Source organism: Hyperolius riggenbachi, chromosome 4 (genome assembly GCF_040937935.1).
Source record: "Hyperolius riggenbachi isolate aHypRig1 chromosome 4, aHypRig1.pri, whole genome shotgun sequence".
Classification (NCBI taxonomy): Eukaryota; Metazoa; Chordata; class Amphibia; order Anura; family Hyperoliidae; genus Hyperolius; species Hyperolius riggenbachi.
This window is the reverse complement of record NC_090649.1, coordinates 219,774,622-219,795,274: the sequence shown is the minus strand read 5'-3', so window position 1 is coordinate 219,795,274 and position 20,653 is coordinate 219,774,622. Positions and strand designations below refer to the sequence as shown.

General features: G+C 40.8%; 1 protein-coding gene across 1 annotated transcript in view; it reads left to right on the top strand.

The window, feature by feature from the left end:
• LOC137504755 (microcephalin-like) overlaps nucleotides 1-20,653 on the top strand; it is a 121,988-nt gene that overhangs the window by 84,986 nt on the left and 16,349 nt on the right. The window contains exons 6-7 of the mRNA XM_068233339.1: nucleotides 2,782-2,896; nucleotides 8,819-8,953. Of these exons, the coding sequence (XP_068089440.1) occupies nucleotides 2,782-2,896; nucleotides 8,819-8,953 (250 nt within the window). The remainder of the gene's footprint in view (nucleotides 1-2,781; nucleotides 2,897-8,818; nucleotides 8,954-20,653) is intronic.

Sequence of the window (20,653 nt, the reverse complement as noted above, 5' to 3'; positions counted from 1 at the left end):
CGCACTGTGTAAAATCTCAGAGGATGTGGTCAGAAGCCAAAAGTGACATCTGTGCTGGCGAGGGGGATAGTGAGAGAGGTGAAAAAGAATCCAAGGATCACCACCATGGCCATCCTGGTGAATCTGGGCTCTGCTGGTGGCAATGTCTCAAGGCAGACAAGCCAACGGACACTGCACACTGCTGAGTTTCACGGATGCAGACCAAGGAGGACGCCACTTCTCCAGATAAGGCACACAAAAGCTCGCTTGACCTTTGCAAATGCTCATCTGGACAAAGAAGACTTCTGGTCTCCTGTATTATGGACAGATGAAACAAAAATGTAATTGTTTGGTCACAATGATCTTTCCTTCATTTGGCGTAAAAAAGGAGACACCTTTAACCCAAAGAACACCATCCCCACTTTCAAACAGGGTGGTGGGAACCTAATGCTTTTGCTGTGTTTTTCAGTCAATGGACCAGGGAACCTAATTGCAGTAAACAGCACCATGAAAAAAAAACAATACATGATGATTTTCAATCACAGCATCAGGAAGTATGCAGAGAAACTTGGCCTTGGGCACCAGTGAACATTTCAGCATGACAATGACCCAAAAGAAACTGCAAAAGTGGTGAAGAAATGGTTAACAGACAACAACATTCACGTTTTGGAGTGGCCCAGCCAGAGTCCTGACTTGAATACAATTGAAAATCTGTGGAGGGAGCTAAAGATCAGGGTGATGGCAAGAAGACCCTCCAACCTGAAAGATTGGGAGCTCACTAGTAAAGATGAATGGGCAAAAATACCTGTGGAGACATGCAAAGAGATGGTCTGCAATTATAGGAAGCGTTTGATTGCTGTAATAGCCAATAAAGGCTTTTCTATTGATTATTGAAAAGGGTATGAATAATTTTGGACTGGACACTTTTTGCTCAAATGTAAATAAAAGAGAAATGTTTTTTTTCCACAATAATGCCTCTTGTACATCGTCTAATTATGTTTTGGGAGACACCCATGTCATTTCCCATCAAAAAAATTACTTCAAACATTGCGAGATATACTTAAGTGGGTATGATCCGAATGAACAAACACCAACAAACTTATTCAGAACAAATCTATGCAAAATCTTTATTAATCAATGTTATCCAATAAAATTCACATTAAAAATGTGCCCCCGTCCCGCCTGCCTCCCTCCCCACCTAATGGACCACCCCACCCCCACATCCACTCCCTGCCAGCCCACCACACCCCAAAAGATCACAGAAAAAAATAAATAAATCATGAGACATATGCATATGCCACTCTGCTGATAAAGGCAAATATTAATCGTCCACCTGAGCTCAGGATGAAAATATATATATATAGTGGACCAGCAAGCTATATGCAGTTCGTCAACAAGCAGTATGATCCATAAGGAACACTTGATCTTGATAAGCACTAATTCCGAAAGTTTAGCGGGTGCAAGCAATTCAAAGGAAATGGATACAGTCCAGCGATTGCAACAAGCCAAAGAAACCCAGCAGTTAGTCAGCCATTAGTATAGTAGCAGAGAGCACCTCTCCAAGCAGCCTTGTAATGCAGCAAGCCATGTGGTAAAGCACACACAGTGTTGTGAAAGCATATAGCTCAGGTATAGTTCAAAGTGGGTGATGGTAACATCAATGGCTCATTGTGGCATCAGCATCCATGCAGCCAGCATTATTGTTTATCACATGAACAAGTTTGCCTGTGTATGTGGCATGGAGAGTCTCCCATAATTAATGCCCATGGGGCTGCTTACGTCTCCTGGTGCTGAGGTGAATATCTGGCAAGTGCTGGTATCTGAGAAGGACTGGTGGGGCTAGCAGCCCTGTGGATCTCCTGGGAAGATGGGATGCCTCGGTGGAGGCCTATGGCCAGGCAGGTCCACGGTGAGAGAGTGCTCAGGTCGGGACGCAGCACATGCGTACCCTCGACTGGTTTCGCCGGACTTCCGGCTTCCTCTGGAGACACGGTCTGGTTGAATAAAAGTACCTTTTTAAAGCGGATCCAAGATGAAAAACTATAACAATTAACTTGTCTATATATCTTACCTAAAGTTTAGATAGTTTACACAGCAAATCTAACTGAAAACAGCTTTAATAGAATATGATTATTTCTTCCTGTGATACAATGACAGCAGCCATGTTGTTTGTAAACATTACACAGAGGCAGGCTTATCTGCATCTTGAGCAAAAAAAAACTAATACCCCCCCCCCCCTCCTCCTCCCCACTGCCTTTGAAATCTCTGGCTAGTAATACCTCCCCCTCCTCCTGCCCAGACGCTCCCATAAGTCCTTGCTACTGTCTGAAAGTGCCTTGCCTCTCTCTGAAAACCTGTGGGCGTGGCTTGTTTAGTTTATAGGGAATAAGAGTATAAAAACAAAACCGTATTTGGCTTGAGGAATGCCCTATAAACCATAGGAAAGGAGCACAATTATGCAATGAGTAAAAGTTAATCTCGGATCCACTTTAAGCCAAATTTGTCAGCGGTATAAATAATAATGGGCAGCACTGATTGTGCACTAATTAGTACAAATTTTAATGGACTGTTGTTCAGTTGTTAATTTAGGGCCCTATTTATGTCATTTTGTAGAATACTTGAGAAAATGAACCTGGACACACTAAGCCACCTGCATAACATATATAATATTTATGTAAAAGAGCTCTATCTGCAGTTAAAGGGAATTGTGCAGTGTTTGAAAATGCAGGCAGTGGTTTATTGTTACATCTAACACAATTAGCATAGTTGTTTGCAATTTTTACTGTTTTGCTTACCTTATAGCGTAAATGTATGCAGCCCAAGGACTTGGTCATAAAAACACCGGAAAATGACTGTCGACTTGCAAAAAAATTTGATAAGATGCTCAAGGAACTGGAGGATCAAAAATCATCTGTTGGTGAGTAAATTTACCAGACACTATTCTATTCCCAAAGCGCCATATGTAATAAGGCAATATCATAAAGATAATTTTTTTTGGTATACCGTATATACTCGAGTATAAGCCGATCCGAGTATAAGCCGACCCCCTAACTTTTTCCTTTAAAAAAAGGAAAAAACTATTGACCCGAGTATATGCCGAGGATAGAAAATGCAGCACCATTTATGGTAAGGGGACCTTGCTTTGATTGTGTTTTTACTACCTCAGGAGTCACTGGACTACAATTCACAGGCGGGTAGTGATTTTGGCAAGGAGATGGGACTAATTGTGGACTAGCTTCCTTCCACCTCATCACTGATCAATGACCTCTGCACTCCCAAAACTCACACACAAACAGCTGCACACGCTACACAGCCACACATTAGCAAAGTCTGCCTTTTGAAAGTCTTTGTTGCCCAGTAAATGAGATTCCCCCTGTGTTGCCATCTGTTGTCTCCTGTTCTCACCTCCACAGCCCATTCTCACAGTAGTAACATCTGAATCCCCGTTATCTCCTCCACGAGTGTCCATGGAATATGTTTATTTATATTCCATGGAAACCCCCCACCCCCCTGCAGAACAATATTTCTTGTTTACCTTCTCCCTTGGCATGTACCCGGTCCAGTTTACCTTTCCTCTGCACTGATCCTCCAGCATGTGGTCTACCCCCCTCCAGAGCAGTATTCCTAGTTTACCCCCCCCCCCCCTCCTTTGATCCCCGGCATATCGTCGGCGCACCCGGCCCCGCTAGAGCGGTATTCCTAGTTTAAAGAGGAGCTGTTAGGTATAAGGTCTCAGAGAAAATAAACACATATATCAGTAGCTAAAGATTGGCTGTACTTACATTACATATGCATTTCACTGTCCACGTTTGGATTTCACAGAATTTTTATATAGTATATGCAGAGAATGATGCTCCTGACAGCCCATGGCAGGTTCCATGTTTGTGAAGCCAAATGTGTCGTCATGTCCTGCCTGCTTCTGATCACAGAGGAGCTAGTACAGAATAACACAGTGTGCAGTGAATATTAATGAGCCATGTGGCTAGGAACAATAGCGGACTCCTGCAGTGTAATCTGCCCAGGAGATTTATCTGTGCTGTGGCTGGACTGTGTTAGAAGCTGCTGAAACTTGATCCCGTCTTCTCCTTAGCAGCCGAGGGGAGGGCCCCAGAATGCTTTGCAGTATGGAATGCGGCTTGCGTCCTCCTTAGGAGCTTAACTGTGCTGATAAGCACACATTAAATGTAAGAGAGATCTTTATCTTTAGTAATGTCTTTTTGGCTTCTGTCTAAACTGTTTAACACAGGAGAATAGAGGTTTAAATTAGCTTCTGCAGCCTGACAGTTACTCTTTAACTTACTTCCTCTTTTAACCCCCCGGGCATGTGCCCGGTCCCTGCCAGAATGCGATGCGCGGTTTCCTCCACGAGTGTCCCCGGAATATGCAAGTCCTTACACCGTGCAGCGTTCAGTCACCGGTGCTGACAGGATTCCTCTTCAGCTCTATCACTGGCTCATCTCTGTGACGCTATGCAGTAGCGCACGTAATTGAGATGAGCCAGTGATAGAGCTGAAGATGAATCCTGTCAGCGGTGACTGAACGCTGCACGGTGTAAGGATTTGCATATTCCGGGGACACTCGTGGAGGAAACCGCGCATCGCGTTCTGGCAGGGACCGGCACAGGGGGGGGGGAGACCACATGCTGGGAGATGGGTCAAGACAGCACCTCTATGACTCGAGTATAAGCCGAGACCCCCACTTTTGGGCCACTTTTTTTGTCCCAAGATCTCGGCTTATGCTCGAGTATATACAGTAGTTGCTTTGTGGTGTTGTGGCTTTATTTTTGCTTATCGTTGCTGTAAACTGTATCATGGATCTTCTTCTGTAAACTTTTACTAATGTTATTATGAAGTCACGCACTGTATGTGACACTACAGTGCTGGTTTTTTTTTTTACTTGCACAAACAATAGTTGCTTTGAGGATAAGCTTTCAGGTATAGGCCTCAATTCACTAAGATCATGCTAGAGATAATAGGGCAAGAGAAAACTTGCCACAGCACAGTGAGAGTTATCTTATCTTTTCATTCCTTAAGTTACCTCCTCTAGTTAATGCTGGGAATACACCATACAATTTTCTGTTAAGGTACACTGATCGATTTGCCATCAGATTCGACCAACAGATAGATCCCTCTCTGATCGAATCTGATCAGAGAGGGATCGTATGGCTACCTTTACTGCAAACAGACTGTGAACCGATTTCAGCCTGAAACCGTTCACAATCTGCTGTGGTGGTGGTGCTACTAATGCCCCCCCCCCCCCCGCGCGCATACATTACCTGCTCCGCCGGTGCAACTGCCCCCGGTCACCGCTGCTCTGTCTCCGCTCTGGTCTCCAGGTCCGGCATGCTTTACTTCTTCCTGCCCGGCAGGAAGTTTAAACAGTAGAGCGCCCTCAGGAGGAAGTGAAGCATGCCGGACCCGGAGACCAGACCAGAGCGGAGAAGAAGAGTGGAGACCCGGGAGTCGCGCCGGCGGAGCAGGTAATGTATTGCTGCTCTATTGCGTCGGTCGTCGGGCACTCGAACGCCGCTAGCGGCGCGCTCCCTACCCGCGGGCGATCGACGGTAATTTTCCGCACGGAGCGATCGACGGGATCGGACGAAATGGATCGAAATTCGGCGTGTAGCGGGAACGATGTGACAGCAGATTCGATCCTAGTGATCGAATCTGCTGGCGGGAATCGGCCTAGTGTATGGCCAGCTTTAGATTTTTCTGTTAGAATGCATAATTAGATTATTTTCTGTAGAGACTGGTCATTATCTCTGGTGCATTGTCTTATGGTTATCTCCTGCTGAGTAGAACAATGCTTAATTGCTAGGCAGATGGTTAGATAATTTCCAACATGTTGGAATTTATCTGGCAGGTAAATCTTAAAGGAATACTATCGATACCCAAGTGTTCTAAAATGACAATGTACAAATAATGTCTAAGTAGCTGTGTAAACATTTTCCTACTTTTACATGTTAAATATCAGAGGCAAAAGCTGTAATTTATTGAGGGTAGGTTTTAGCTATATTGGGACAAATCAATTGCAGAAGGGGTTTCTGCTTCAATGCACAGCCAGAGTTGCATATCAAACTAGAGAAAGCAAATATCAAACATATCAAACTCTGAAAGCAAAAACAATATGAAAAAGCTGTGAGAATTTGTTACATTTCCTCTGCTCTCTTGAGACACTTCAGTCAGAAACAGAGCTCCCAACAGCTGCAGCTCCTGTGTCCTGTCTCTCTCTGTCACACACAGAGCTACACATAGAGTTAACTGATCACGTGTGAGGGGAATTTCCACTCTCCTCTTGGCTCAGTCAGCCATCAGTTTTGGCGTCAGTAAACTTTGAATGTATTTTGCTAACAGTAAACAAAGAAGTTGCTACTAAAATGTATACACCAGTACTTAGCAGCACTTCCCAAACAATTCCTGTGTCAATTAAAAAAAATATGTGAATCGATAGTATTCCTTTAAGTTACCTCCTCTGTAGTTATTTTCACAGGCAGTTAATTAATAGCCTGTCTTTAACCTTAGAATTCTAGAGTTATTTTAAGGATTGAAGAGTTAACTTTTTAGGTTTGCCTGAGGTAAAATGTTTCCTGATTACTACATGCCTTATCACCATTGTGATGACTCTAGAAACGTTATTAAAGGGGCTATATGGCGAAAAATGGTAACATTTAAAATGTGCAAACATAAACAAATAAGTATGTTTTTTTCCAGAGTAAAATGAGCCATAAATTACTTTCTCCTATGTTGCTGTCACTTACAGTAGGTAGTAGAAATCTAACAGAAGTGCCAGGTTATGGACTAGTCCATCTCTTCATGGGGGGATTCTCAGGGCTTTATTTATTTTCAAGCACTTAGTGAATGGCAGTTGCTCTGTTCAACTGCCAAAAAACTGTGTAGGAAGCAGGGAAGCTGGCCAGCATTGTTTTAAATCCTTTTTTGGGAATATCTTTATAAAGAATAAAAGCCTTGCTGAGAATCCACTATGAAGAGATGGACTAACCCAAAACCTGGCAGTTCTGTCAGATTCTACTACTTACTGTAAGTGACAGCAACATAGGAGAAAAGTAATGTATGGCCCATTTTACTCTGGAAAAAAATGTACTTATTTGTCTATGTTTGCACATATTTTAAATTTTACAATTTTTCGCCATAGTGCCGCTTTAAAGACAGGAGATAAGCTTAGTGAATTGAGGCCTATAGTCTCCTCATCAGATCACTTTCTTTTTTTTTCTACTGTTCTTCATTTTATTTTTATTTTACGAACCAAAGAACCCCTTCCCCAAAGTGTAATTGCTGGCACATAACTGTTCATCTGCTGCATAGTTATGCGATAAATGTGAGGAGTCAGGGCCAGTAATTTAAAGTAAAAACATATAGTTTTCCTGTTTGGTTTATTGTAGCTGGCTGTGACAGCAGTAGTAGCTAAACAAGCCTACATATATAAAGAAAATGGATGTTACAGGATAGCATATAGTTGAGACAATCTTCATTACACCATGGGAGGCACTGCAGGATCACAATGCACAATATTAGCAAAATGCAGCTCCAGCATGTTCTGTATAACTGTTTTCTGTATAGCTTTACTTAGGTGCACACTTACAATTCAGATACCATCTGTACTTCAAACTGTTCTGTGATGGCTACTATGTTAGCTTGCCAAGATAAAACTGTTTTTAAAGTAAGAGTTGCTGACATTCTGCATTAATCATCATTCAATACTACTTCAGATTTTTGCTGTAACTCCACACCCCAAATCCGAGCAGTGCAGTATACATCTCTTTACTTATGAGGAGGCATCTGTACTGTTATGTTATGGAGCCAGTGGCCCTGAGATGTAACTTTGGAGAGGGGATAGTATTAAACACTGAAAGATTAACTAGTTGGAAGCTTCCCAGGGTGTAGCATAGATGCAATGTTTTACGTTTAATTGAGAGGGGGGAATAAGAGGATTTTTTACTTACTTGGGGCTTCTTTCATCCCCCTGTAATCAGTCAGCTTCCTCAGTGTCCTCTCACTGTAATTCATTGTGGTGCTGGATCCTTGTAAAGGTCAGCGATTGGCTGAGTTGCAGGCTACTGTGCATGGTCTGTCCCTGCCGCATGCCTCCTCGATTGCGCTCCCAAGCCCAGGAGTGTTCTGCATATGTGTGTAGTACATGCAGACTTGTAACTGAAAATCTGTAGAACACTCCTAACCACAGGAGCTTGATCGAGGAGGTGTGCGGCCCGGAACAGTGCATGCGTAATAACCCCTTGGTCAAGGGCTTTAATTTAGCTACAGCAGCACCATGGATCAAACTGGTAGGACAGAGGGGAGCTGACAGACTACAGAGTGCTTGAACAACCCTCAGGTATGTAAAAATCCTCTGGTCCTACCCCTTGTCTCAAATTTACTTTGAGGCCTCAAAATCACTAGCAGCCGTTTCTAAGCGCTAGTGATTTGAAAAGCTCTTGCTAATGCAATGCTATGGATGATTTTTATAAAATCACATTGATCTAGTGGGATCACACCCATAGCATTATACTAGCAAGAGCTTTCCCAATCTCAAGCGCTTAGAAATGGCTTGGTAATGTACTGCTAATGGGTTCCAGGCCTAAGATATGTTATCACATTAATGGTTTACTCTCAAAAAACAAATGTTAGGATGCTTTATTTTAACTTCTGGTTCACTTTAAATATAATTTGCTTTTGGTGTGTGTGTGTGTGTGTGTGTGTGTGTGTGCATGCGTGCGTGCGTGCGTGCGTGCGTGCGTGCATGTGTGTGTGTGTGTGTGTGTTCTTCCTCTTTATGATATAGACATAATATGGCAGAATAGTGATGTCCCTGTGTACTTCCACAGATATCCCCACTTTGTCTTTCGATGACGATGGCTCTTTACTGTACAGTCCAATTGCGGTTATTGCAGATCGATGTAATGTAATGGAAAAAAGGTTGCAAGAAATGAGGGACAAAAGGGAAAATCTGTCTCCCACAGGTACTAGATACATACTGTAGATTGCTGCATTTAGTGTGTTCTAAAAACACAAGGATGCATACAGGAATCATGGAATCAATGTATATTTGCTAATACACCTCCAGTTTATACACTCTGATATTGCAATTGTAATACAATTTGTCCTTATTATTTGAATTGCTTAGTAAAATATGAATATTCTACTTCCGAAATTCCCTTAATCTTTTCAAGCTATTGTTTTGTCTGTGCTGCACTCAAATTATCGTCCAGAGCTTTTAAATGTACTGTACATACTGTCGAGATTTCCATATGACGGAATAACGTTTTTCTGATAAACTGAACTGTACATGATCAAATAGGAATAAAATCTAATATTTCCTTCCCCTAAGGTACAGAAGACAAAGGCTTTTTAATGTATGGTGATTATAGGTTAACATAGGTGCATTGAATATTTAGAAATATATATATGGCTTATTTTAATATAACTTGTAATGCTGAATTGCATTGTCTGTGGCTATAAGGTGAGGTTAGCTATGAAAAACAGGCAGTCAGCTGAGGTGCTATTTGCAATAGGTAAAACAGTTACCTTGCTAGGACAAACAATTGCCAAACAAGAGGAGTCTGAAAACAATAAAAGAGACAAACCTTCACTAACTTTTGTTTGTAAATGAACCAGTTTTTGTGTGCAATTGCTCAAACCCCTTTTGTGTGAATGACTACACCTTAATCCAAGTAAAGCCAGATGTCCTCATTGTGAAGGGTAGACAGTGTTAGCTGAGAAAAACAGGTTCCTTAGTTAATGGATAGACCAAACTAGGATGAGTCACCAAACATCAACATGGTATAGCACAATATGAATTCCAATTAAAATAATTAAGGTTAGTTCAGGCAGCATATATATAGGTATTATGGCATATCAATTAAGAATGTTACTTTCATTTTTCTTATAGCTGGACAAACCAGTCATAATATGAAATTATAATATGTGTTAATATCAAAACTCTTTGAATAAATATATCCAGAATAGTATGGAAATGCTATATAGTACCTGTGTTGCATTTTGACAATTATATTAAGGGTTAAAACTTTGCAGACATTTATAAGGTGTTATAAAGAGAAATCCATGGTGATTTTTTTTAATATGCCACTATAATTTATGTCTTTAGTTTGCCACATATCCCATCAAGAATGTGATTAGTTATCCAACAGCACCTCTAGAGGGTGAAATCCAACATTACACTTGGGTTAAAGATTAGTGACTGATCACTCCCACTGATCACTCCTACTGCCTTGTGATAGGTTGGAAGATTTAATCTCCTGGGCAGGACCATAGGTAGTGAGGGGAATAAGATGAGAGGGGGAATTCAATGAGAGGAAGCAATCAGATCAGACCAGCAGCAGATCTGAGCAGATCACCAGCAGAAGAGGGCTCACAGGGGAATCCATGCCATCTGAATGATCGCAAGCAGCCACGCCTAAAGGAATACGCCCCAGAGGCCATCTTGGTGACTATACTTGAACCCAGTTATAAATTTTTCTTTTTAGTCATATGGCTTATCACAGCACGAATATTTGAACTTTTGATTTATTGACAATTGTCTTTCTTAGTTTATAGTCATTTATAGCCAAAGGGAGTGGGCTCTTCCAGTGCACAGGAATTGCCCTTTCCATATATTTGATAAAACCCATTCAGTGGGAATTTTTTTCTTTAGATAAACACAATCAATCGTTCAAGAATCGCTGACTGTGAATGCCATAACTTGTTTTGGATAAAAGCGCTAGATATTTCAAGCTACCTCTAAGTATTGATATTTTGATATTTTGCCGCAGTATGTGCAGGCCACGCCTAGCAAGGTTTAGAATGACTCAATAGATATTTTATTCCAAAATTATATATATGTTACCCGCTTGCTCTGTGTAGTAACACAGGCCAGCGGAGGTTAAAGTGCAGACAGAGGGAAAATTCCTGTCATTTATAGTTAATTGCATATCCATTGTGGGGCAACGCCCAGTCGTTATATCCACTGAGTCATCCTAAATTTGTCATAGTGAATGATATAGCTGACATCAGCCATTTTATTTTGATTGCGCAATTTTGATTTTTGACTGCGCCATTTTGATTTTAATAGCAGCCATTTTGATTTTGATAGCCGCCATTTTGTTTTTGATAGCCGCCATCTTGTTTTTAATAGCAGCCATTTTTGATTTTGATAGCAGCCATTTTGTCTCCAGGAATCCTGTGATAAATTGATTGACATGGCCGGTGGCCATATTTGATGAGTCATAACTCTGCATTGTATTTGAATTGACTGCTATTGGTTTAACTTTTTGCTTATTGGTAAATGCGTATTACCTTTTGATTGTTTTACTGAAATTGTATGATACAGCTCATTGTAGGAATAACCTTACGAGTTTTGTGTTAAATCAAAAGTGCAATTTTATATTGTTTTGATATTGTAATATTTATTCGATATTAAATTGATATTTTTACAAATTGGTCTACGTTTATTTACATGTTTAAACCAGTACTGTAAAACCTCGAATAACGAACTCACATAGTTAGGCGTGTGTTTGTATTGTTAGCTCCTCCCATTTTTTTCAGGAGCATTACATTTTTGATTTTATATTTATTTTTTACGATTAATACAAACATTGACAAAACGCCCGACATAAGATTGGAGGCCCCAGCGAGATTCGTTTACTTTCCCTTACTGGTTTAAACAGCGTAAAAAACGTTTTATTGAGCTGGTTGTATTGCATTGGCTATTGAATCATGAGTGCTGCAGATAGTGATTCAGGACTCCAGATGGAACGGTTATTCCGGAGGATTACTGAATTCATATTTATACAGCTAAAATATAATGAGGAAGTAGATGACTGGATAGCCAAAATGAGGAAATGTATCAGACAGGAAATTGATTGTATATTTAAGTCTAAAGGTACATTCGATCATTATCTATCATGTATGACCACAATAACTTCAGAGTCCGATCTGAAGAAAAGGTTGTTAGGTGCCCTACCTCCTGTGTTATATGGGTTATTGGAAGTAAATTACCTTTCGCATTCTAGGAAACAAGAAATAGAACAATTGGGATTTCGATTGCAAGAAACAGAGGAAAACGTCCAATCGTTGACCTCTCAGTTACATGATATGGAATCAAGTATTCAGGTTATGAGGGCTGATAGAGACCAATTAATGATTGATATTTCAGACAGGGAAGCAGCGATCAAAAGTCTGGAAAAAGACGCTGAACAAAATCGTAAAGCGCATCACAGACTTAAACAGGATTTTGAAGAACTACAACAGCAGTACTTCATAATCAAACAGACAGCCAAACCTGACAGATCATCCAGCCCTTGCTCGCCAGTACTCACTCCATATGACCCAAAATGGCAAGGCATGTTGGATCGTATGGAGGCGGTATGTAAAACTATGAATACCATGATAGATGACAGTACAAGGGTCCCTAAAGATCGACATTTGGATTCCTCTCCAGAGAGAGATATGCAAATGAGGGCCCCTAGGTATGATGATTCACATAAAGGTCACGACTCCCTTGCTGATATTGATTCAGATGAATTGGAGGCTGATGAGAGAAAGCGAGAATCCAGCCCTATCCCAAGAAGGGGGAAAGGTACGTATAAATGGGGATTCAAACAGGGGAAATAATCAGTACCCCCAAGAAAAACAGAGCTCGGCCAGCATCATAAAATTCTTAAACACCGCTGTGCCAAAGTTCACTAAAAAGGGTTCAGCGCAAATAGCATCCCACATGGAGTTGTATGAATCCACTATGGACTCTTTAAATCTGTCTGAAGCAGAAAAAATCAGATTTCTCCCATGGGTTTTTGATGACAGATACCGCCACTATTTCACCTCATTTAAGGAGCGGGGTATCATTAGATGGCAAGCAGTTTCACACGAAGTGAAGCTTGAGTTTGGGCCGTATCGCACTAACTCAGAAGCAAAACGAGATGTGTATCGACTTACTTGTCGACCCGATCAGAGCCCCCGAGAATTCCTTTCCGTGCTAAAAAACTCTTACAGTTTGGCATATCGGAATCCTAACTGGGAGTCTCTCGATTTTAAACAGGCATATTACGATGCATTGCCTACCCAAATAAAGTTAAGCATGGCCAATGAATTAGACTTCGGAAACCCCCTAGAGAAAATGGTTACCTCAGCAACCCTGCTGTTCAACAGTGGGAGTCCCAATGTAAGTGGGAGAAATAATAGAAAGTACCCAGAACGCAGAGTAGATGAAACCAAAGTGAAAGCGGACCTAAACTTTGAATCCCAGCAGAAGAAAATACCTCCTGCAAAAGTACCTATCCAGCAGGGCCAAAGACAGCAACAAAACCCTAATCAAAACAGACCACAAAATCCTAAAGGGTCAGATAGGGATAGCTCAGGTTCTGAGAACCAGGTCTACCGTCCTCGGTTCAATCGCAGGTATCAAGGATACCAGGGTTACCAAGGAAACCAGGGTAGCCAGGGGTACAGAGGTTACCAGGGATATAGAGAACCCCAGGGGTACAGGCGTCCCCAAGGATATAGACGGTGGGATAACCGACCCAGGCAGCAGTGGGAAAGGAGACAGGGCCCACCTAATTCACCTAGGGGTAGATCATACCCTAACTCACCTAGGAGTGGATCACCCGCAGGGAACAGAAATGATCCCCGGAACCAGAACCCTCGCCGACCTAATAGGTTTGATCAGCTTGTCGATCAAGTGAACAAACTAAGTGACATGATGGGTAAGTTGGCTCAGGGATCTGCAGGGAGACAGCATGAGGATTTTTTAGCTGGGGAGGCAGGGCCCAGCTCTGCCAACTAAAGGAACCCGAGATAGATCACTGTACGGAAATGGATATGGTTAATGAAAATGATGTGCAATGTACCGACCTATCCCAGGTCAAGGAAGGGAAGTCTAATGTGCTTGATATTTCACCACAAATGTGTGATACTGTGTCATTTGAGCCAGAGCATGAAGTACCCTCTGTTCAGATTGTCCCAGTGGTAGAATCCATGGGAACACAAATGCCTTGCAGACAGAATCAGGAGGAACAAGTTCCTAATACCCTGACACTGCAGAGAAATCATTCTCTGAAGCAACAAATGGAAAAACATTCCAATTTTCTTTGCAATCTTGAACAGGTAGATGGCCGGTATTTTATCGATACCCATCTACAAGATGGATGTATCGGACCGATCCCAGGTTTACTGGATACCGGTTCCCAGGTCACTATTCTGTCTTTTAACTATTACCAGCAGATCTTGGATTCATCACAAAGGAAGCCAAGATTAAAAGCCTTTGACGGTGCGCTGATAAGCGTTGGTGGTAATAGTTTACAAGTAAAAGGCACATCCTGGCTGACATATAAGATTGGTAAAAAGGTCATTAAACATCCAACTTTGATTGTTGATCTTCCATATGATAGATTGATCATTGGAATTGATCTGCTCAAACGACTAAATTCCATAATTGACTTCATTAATGAAGCAATATGGGCTCAAGTCAATACTCCAATTGATTTTGAGCGCTCCAGCAATGCACAGTCGCAACGCAGCCATATGATTGAGGAAAGGCCTAACTCTGTTGAAATCCATTTCCGGAACAGTCAGATACCAGAAGTCACGATCCTGAAAAACGGTAAACCCAAGGAAAATGCTAACACTGATTTTCACATCATAAATATCCGAAAGGATAAGATTGAAAAGATAGTCCTTGAAGAGGATGTGTTAACTATTTCCTTTAAAGGGGGAAACCAGGAAGTGGCAGGCATAACCAAGCATACACAGGCATTGATTGAAATCGAGAAAATCAATGATAATGTGCTGGTTCCCGTGCAGGTAAATAATATTGCTCGGGTAAAATATGCCAAGTTGGATCTCAAATCTGAGGCCAGCTACATAAGCCTAGGACTGCTGAAGCAGGTTACCGACTCTCAGGTAATCAAATTTATCTCCACTCAGGAATGGATCCACGATCTGGATAACGATAACCAGAGTCATAATGTAATTGCAAAATGCATCTTATCTGTGTCTCTGGGAAACAAATCTACAAAACATGTCTTCAGTGTGTTAAAGGAACCACAGTACCAAATGTACTTAGGAAACGACATTATTCACCGATTTGCCATACAGGTTGATCTGGTTAATAATGTTCTGTGGTCCAAATTATCCGGAAACCCAGAGGAATTCCAGGATAGAGAACAAGCCTTGAGATGGGGACAGCGAATACCATATGCAGTGGATATCACTGTCGCTGAAAAAGTAAAAATCCCTGAAGGTTGCAAATCATTTCTTTTACCCATTCGAGTAAAGAAGGGTCAAAAGATGAGAAATGCAGATGCATTGATTTGTTTATCCAATCGGATGCAACAATTAGGGTTGAAGGTAAAACCAATTCCCCTAATAAATATTCATCAGGAACCATTATACATGGTCACACAAAACATGAGCCCTCATAGTATCACGTTACAGGAGGATACAATGATTGGCTTAGCCATTGACTCAGAATATTACACTTTTGGATTCCAAAATGAAGTCATTGGATTAATACCTGATGAATATTTGACAGAAGAACAAATAGTGGACCAACAATATTTCTCATCACCTGAAGGATTATTCAGCATACACTCTGTTTATCCTTTCAGTCCTGAGGAAGGTACATGTCATGTCGAGGAAACATCATTGATTTTTAACCATGAGATCAATGAAAGTGAGTATCAAACACTCCAGCAGGGTAAGGATCAAGCATGTTACACCCCAAATGACTTAACTAATAGGCTTGAAGAAGCTTATGAGGTAGGTCAACCTGAGATTTTCCCAGAATTTCAGGAACGGGTGGAAGAACAGCTCTCTATAGCTGATGGATGTTCTAATGAATCAGAACGACAGCAGCTAAGGCAACTATTCTGGGATTTCCAGGACATGTTTGCTAAGGACTCTTATGACTGCGGCGAAACTGACCTGCATGTTACGAGAATCCTGACTGATCCAGATGCACCCCCTGTGTTTATCAAACAATATCGACTTCCATTAGCAGCCTACGAGTCACTATCGGAAATCGTTAAGGACCAGGTAAAGGAAAAGAAATTCCTCCCTTCATGGAAAGGTCCATATCCAATCACCGATAAATTGTCTCCTGTGGTTTATAAGGTTAAGATCCCTAAGGGGGATGACTTTGTTGAAAAATGGGTACATATTAATCAACTGCATATATGTCACCCTAGTTCACAATTGCGGAGAATTGAGCAATCTTGAAATGTGTCCTAACAAATTATTTTTCTCCTGACAGGTATACCTAATGATGTGTTAATCTCTACTAGAATCCATATGGACACAAAGATTCCAATCCGGCGCAAAGATGCCCCACCTGATGATTGCCATCCTTTACGCAGTCCTAATCTTGGGGAAGAGTGCCGAGCCACGAGTGATGCCAGATTCAGCATCCGTGATGTTACCGGATACAGCGGAGTTCATCATGACCAGATAGATGTTCCTATCCTAGAGGGTCCAGATGAGCCTAAACCCGCGATGTGTCGTTGAATGACGAGCTGATGTATCCGAGGTCCATTTGATGGAGATGCAAGTTGGATATCTGTTGCACACCAGATACTCACAGGAGTGAGTTATTCAAATCTTGAAGCAGATCCGGAAAATCCTTTTGTTTGAACCAAAGGCCAAAGCAGTTCATCGCTGTTACAGTCGCTATTGCTACCTTTGCAGCAAGAGGAAACCTGTTTGTTTACAGCCGGAGTATCGTTTGCCAAGTTTATTTTTCTTGAAGCGTGAAACATGAACTTCAATATGATGAAGACAATGTTTTAAAGTCCATTTCACTTTCATACTTGGATTACAATACAAAACATAAAGATTTGTTCACAACGTGTTCCCACGGGAATGAAGCAGACGAAAAACGATTATTAATCCTTGTTGTATTTTCCAAAAAGTTCACACTTTGTGAAACGTTCTGGAAAAAAGGGGGATGTGTCGAGATTTCCATATGACGGAATAACGTTTTTCTGATAAACTGAACTGTACATGATCAAATAGGAATAAAATCTAATATTTCCTTCCCCTAAGGTACAGAAGACAAATACTTTTTAATGTATGGTGATTATAGGTTAACATAGGTGCATTGAATATTTAGAAATATATATATGGCTTATTTTAATATAACTTGTAATGCTGAATTGCATTGTCTGTGGCTATAAGGTGAGGTTAGCTATGAAAAACAGGCAGTCAGCTGAGGTGCTATTTGCAATAGGTAAAACAGTTATCTTGCTAGGACAAACAATTGCCAAACAAGAGGAGTCTGAAAACAATAAAAGAGACAAACCTTCACTAACTTTTGTTTGTAAATGAACCAGTTTTTGTGTGCAATTGCTCAAACCCCTTTTGTGTGAATGACTACACCTTAATCCAAGTAAAGCCAGATGTCCTCATTGTGAAGGGTAGACAGTGTTAGCTGAGAAAAACAGGTTCCTTAGTTAATGGATAGACCAAACTAGGATGAGTCACCAAACATCAACATGGTATAGCACAAGATGAATTCCAATTAAAATAATTAAGGTTAGTTCAGGCAGCATATATATAGGTATTATGGCATATCAATTAAGAATGTTACTTTCATTTTTCTTATAGCTGGACAAACCAGTCATAATATGAAATTATAATATGTGTTAATATCAAAACTCTTTGAATAAATATATCCAGAATAGTATGGAAATGCTATATAGTACCTGTGTTGCATTTTGACAATTATATTAAGGGTTAAAACTTTGCAGACATTTATAAGGTGTTATAAAGAGAAATCCATGGTGATTTTTTTTAATATGCCACTATAATTTATGTCTTTAGTTTGCCACATATCCCATCAAGAATGTGATTAGTTATCCAACAGCACCTCTAGAGGGTGAAATCCAACATTACACTTGGGTTAAAGATTAGTGACTGATCACTCCCACTGATCACTCCTACTGCCTTGTGATAGGTTGGAAGATTTAATCTCCTGGGCAGGACCATAGGTAGTGAGGGGAATAAGATGAGAGGGGGAATTCAATGAGAGGAAGCAATCAGATCAGACCAGCAGCAGATCTGAGCAGATCACCAGCAGAAGAGGGCTCACAGGGGAATCCATGCCATCTGAATGATCGCAAGCAGCCACGCCTAAAGGAATACGCCCCAGAGGCCATCTTGGTGACTATACTTGAACCCAGTTATAAATTTTTCTTTTTAGTCATATGGCTTATCACAGCACGAATATTTGAACTTTTGATTTATTGACAATTGTCTTTCTTAGTTTATAGTCATTTATAGCCAAAGGGAGTGGGCTCTTCCAGTGCACAGGAATTGCCCTTTCCATATATTTGATAAAACCCATTCAGTGGGAATTTTTTTCTTTAGATAAACACAATCAATCGTTCAAGAATCGCTGACTGTGAATGCCATAACTTGTTTTGGATAAAAGCGCTAGATATTTCAAGCTACCTCTAAGTATTGATATTTTGATATTTTGCCGCAGTATGTGCAGGCCACGCCTAGCAAGGTTTAGAATGACTCAATAGATATTTTATTCCAAAATTATATATATGTTACCCGCTTGCTCTGTGTAGTAACACAGGCCAGCGGAGGTTAAAGTGCAGACAGAGGGAAAATTCCTGTCATTTATAGTTAATTGCATATCCATTGTGGGGCAACGCCCAGTCGTTATATCCACTGAGTCATCCTAAATTTGTCATAGTGAATGATATAGCTGACATCAGCCATTTTATTTTGATTGCGCAATTTTGATTTTTGACTGCGCCATTTTGATTTTAATAGCAGCCATTTTGATTTTGATAGCCGCCATTTTGTTTTTGATAGCCGCCATCTTGTTTTTAATAGCAGCCATTTTTGATTTTGATAGCAGCCATTTTGTCTCCAGGAATCCTGTGATAAATTGATTGACATGGCCGGTGGCCATATTTGATGAGTCATAACTCTGCATTGTATTTGAATTGACTGCTATTGGTTTAACTTTTTGCTTATTGGTAAATGCGTATTACCTTTTGATTGTTTTACTGAAATTGTATGATACAGCTCATTGTAGGAATAACCTTACGAGTTTTGTGTTAAATCAAAAGTGCAATTTTATATTGTTTTGATATTGTAATATTTATTCGATATTAAATTGATATTTTTACAAATTGGTCTACGTTTATTTACATGTTTACACCAGTACTGTAAAACCTCGAATAACGAACTCACATAGTTAGGCGTGTGTTTGTATTGTTAGCTCCTCCCATTTTTTTCAGGAGCATTACATTTTTGATTTTATATTTATTTTTTACGATTAATACAAACATTGACAAAACGCCCGACAATACTCAAAGACCCCTTCGCAGCAGGTTATTGTTTACAATACTATTACTACTACTACTACTACTTTTTTTTTTTTTAACCACCAGCCTGTACATGTACACATAACATTTGCTTGCTACTCTGAAAGCTTCTGTATGCCTCTCCTTGCTCCCTTCAACCTGTATATCACTGCACAGTGCTATGTCCCATTGGGTTTGATCATTGCTCTCGGCATATCCATCTTTTTCTTGTCTTTACCTCACAGGAGCAGCATGGAACACTGAGTATTAAACAGATGGAATAGGCTTAGCAGCACAGTGGCATAGTGTAGTGGATAGTACTCTCGCCATGCAACATTATACACTGGTTGGAATCCCAGCCCGGGCACTATCTGTTTAGAGTTTTTAATGTTCTCCCCATGTCTGTGTGCGTTTCCTCTAGGCACTCCGGTTACCTTCTAAATTGGCCTAGACTACAATGGACAAATGACTATGGTAGGGATTTGGCTCCTCTTAGGGACAGTTAGTGACAAGACTATATACTCAGTGCTGCAGAAGATGTTGGTACTGTATAAAGTGGTTTGCAAAAGTATTCGCCCCCCCTTGAAGTTTTCCACATTTTGTCATATTACTGCCACAAACATTAATCAATTTTATTGGAATTGAAAGACCATTACAAAGTGGTGTACACGTGAGAAGTGGAACGAAAATCACACGTTTCCACACATTTAAAAAAAAAAACTGCAAAGTGGGGTGTGCGTAATTATTAAGCCCCCTGAATCAATACTTTGTAAAACCACCTTTTTCTGCAATTGCAGCTGCCAGTCTTTTAGGGTATTTCTCTACCAGCTTTGCCCATCTAGAGACTGAAATCCTTGCCCATTCTTCTTTGCAAAACAGCTCCAGCTCAGTCAGGTTAGATGGACAATGTTTGTGAACAGCAGTTTTCAGATCTTGCCACAGATTCTCAATTGGATTTAGATCTGGGCTTTGACTGGGCCATTCTAACACATGGATATGTTTTGTTTTAAACCATTCCATTGTGGGCCCTGGCTTTATGTTTAGGGTCGTTGTCCTGCTGAAAGGTGAACCTCCGCCCCAGTCTCAATTCTTTTGCAGACTCCAAGAGGTTTTCTTCCAAGATTGCCCTGTATTTGGTTCCATCCATCTTCCCATCAACTCTGACCAGCTTCCCTGTCCCTGCTGAAGAGAAGCACCCCCAGAGCATGATGCTGCCACCATCATATTTAACAGTGGGGATGGTGTGTTCAGAGTGATGGGCAGTGTTAGTTTTCCGCCACTCATAGCGTTTTGCATTTTGGCCAAAGTGTTCCATTTTGGTCTCATCTGACCAGAGCACCTTCTTCTACA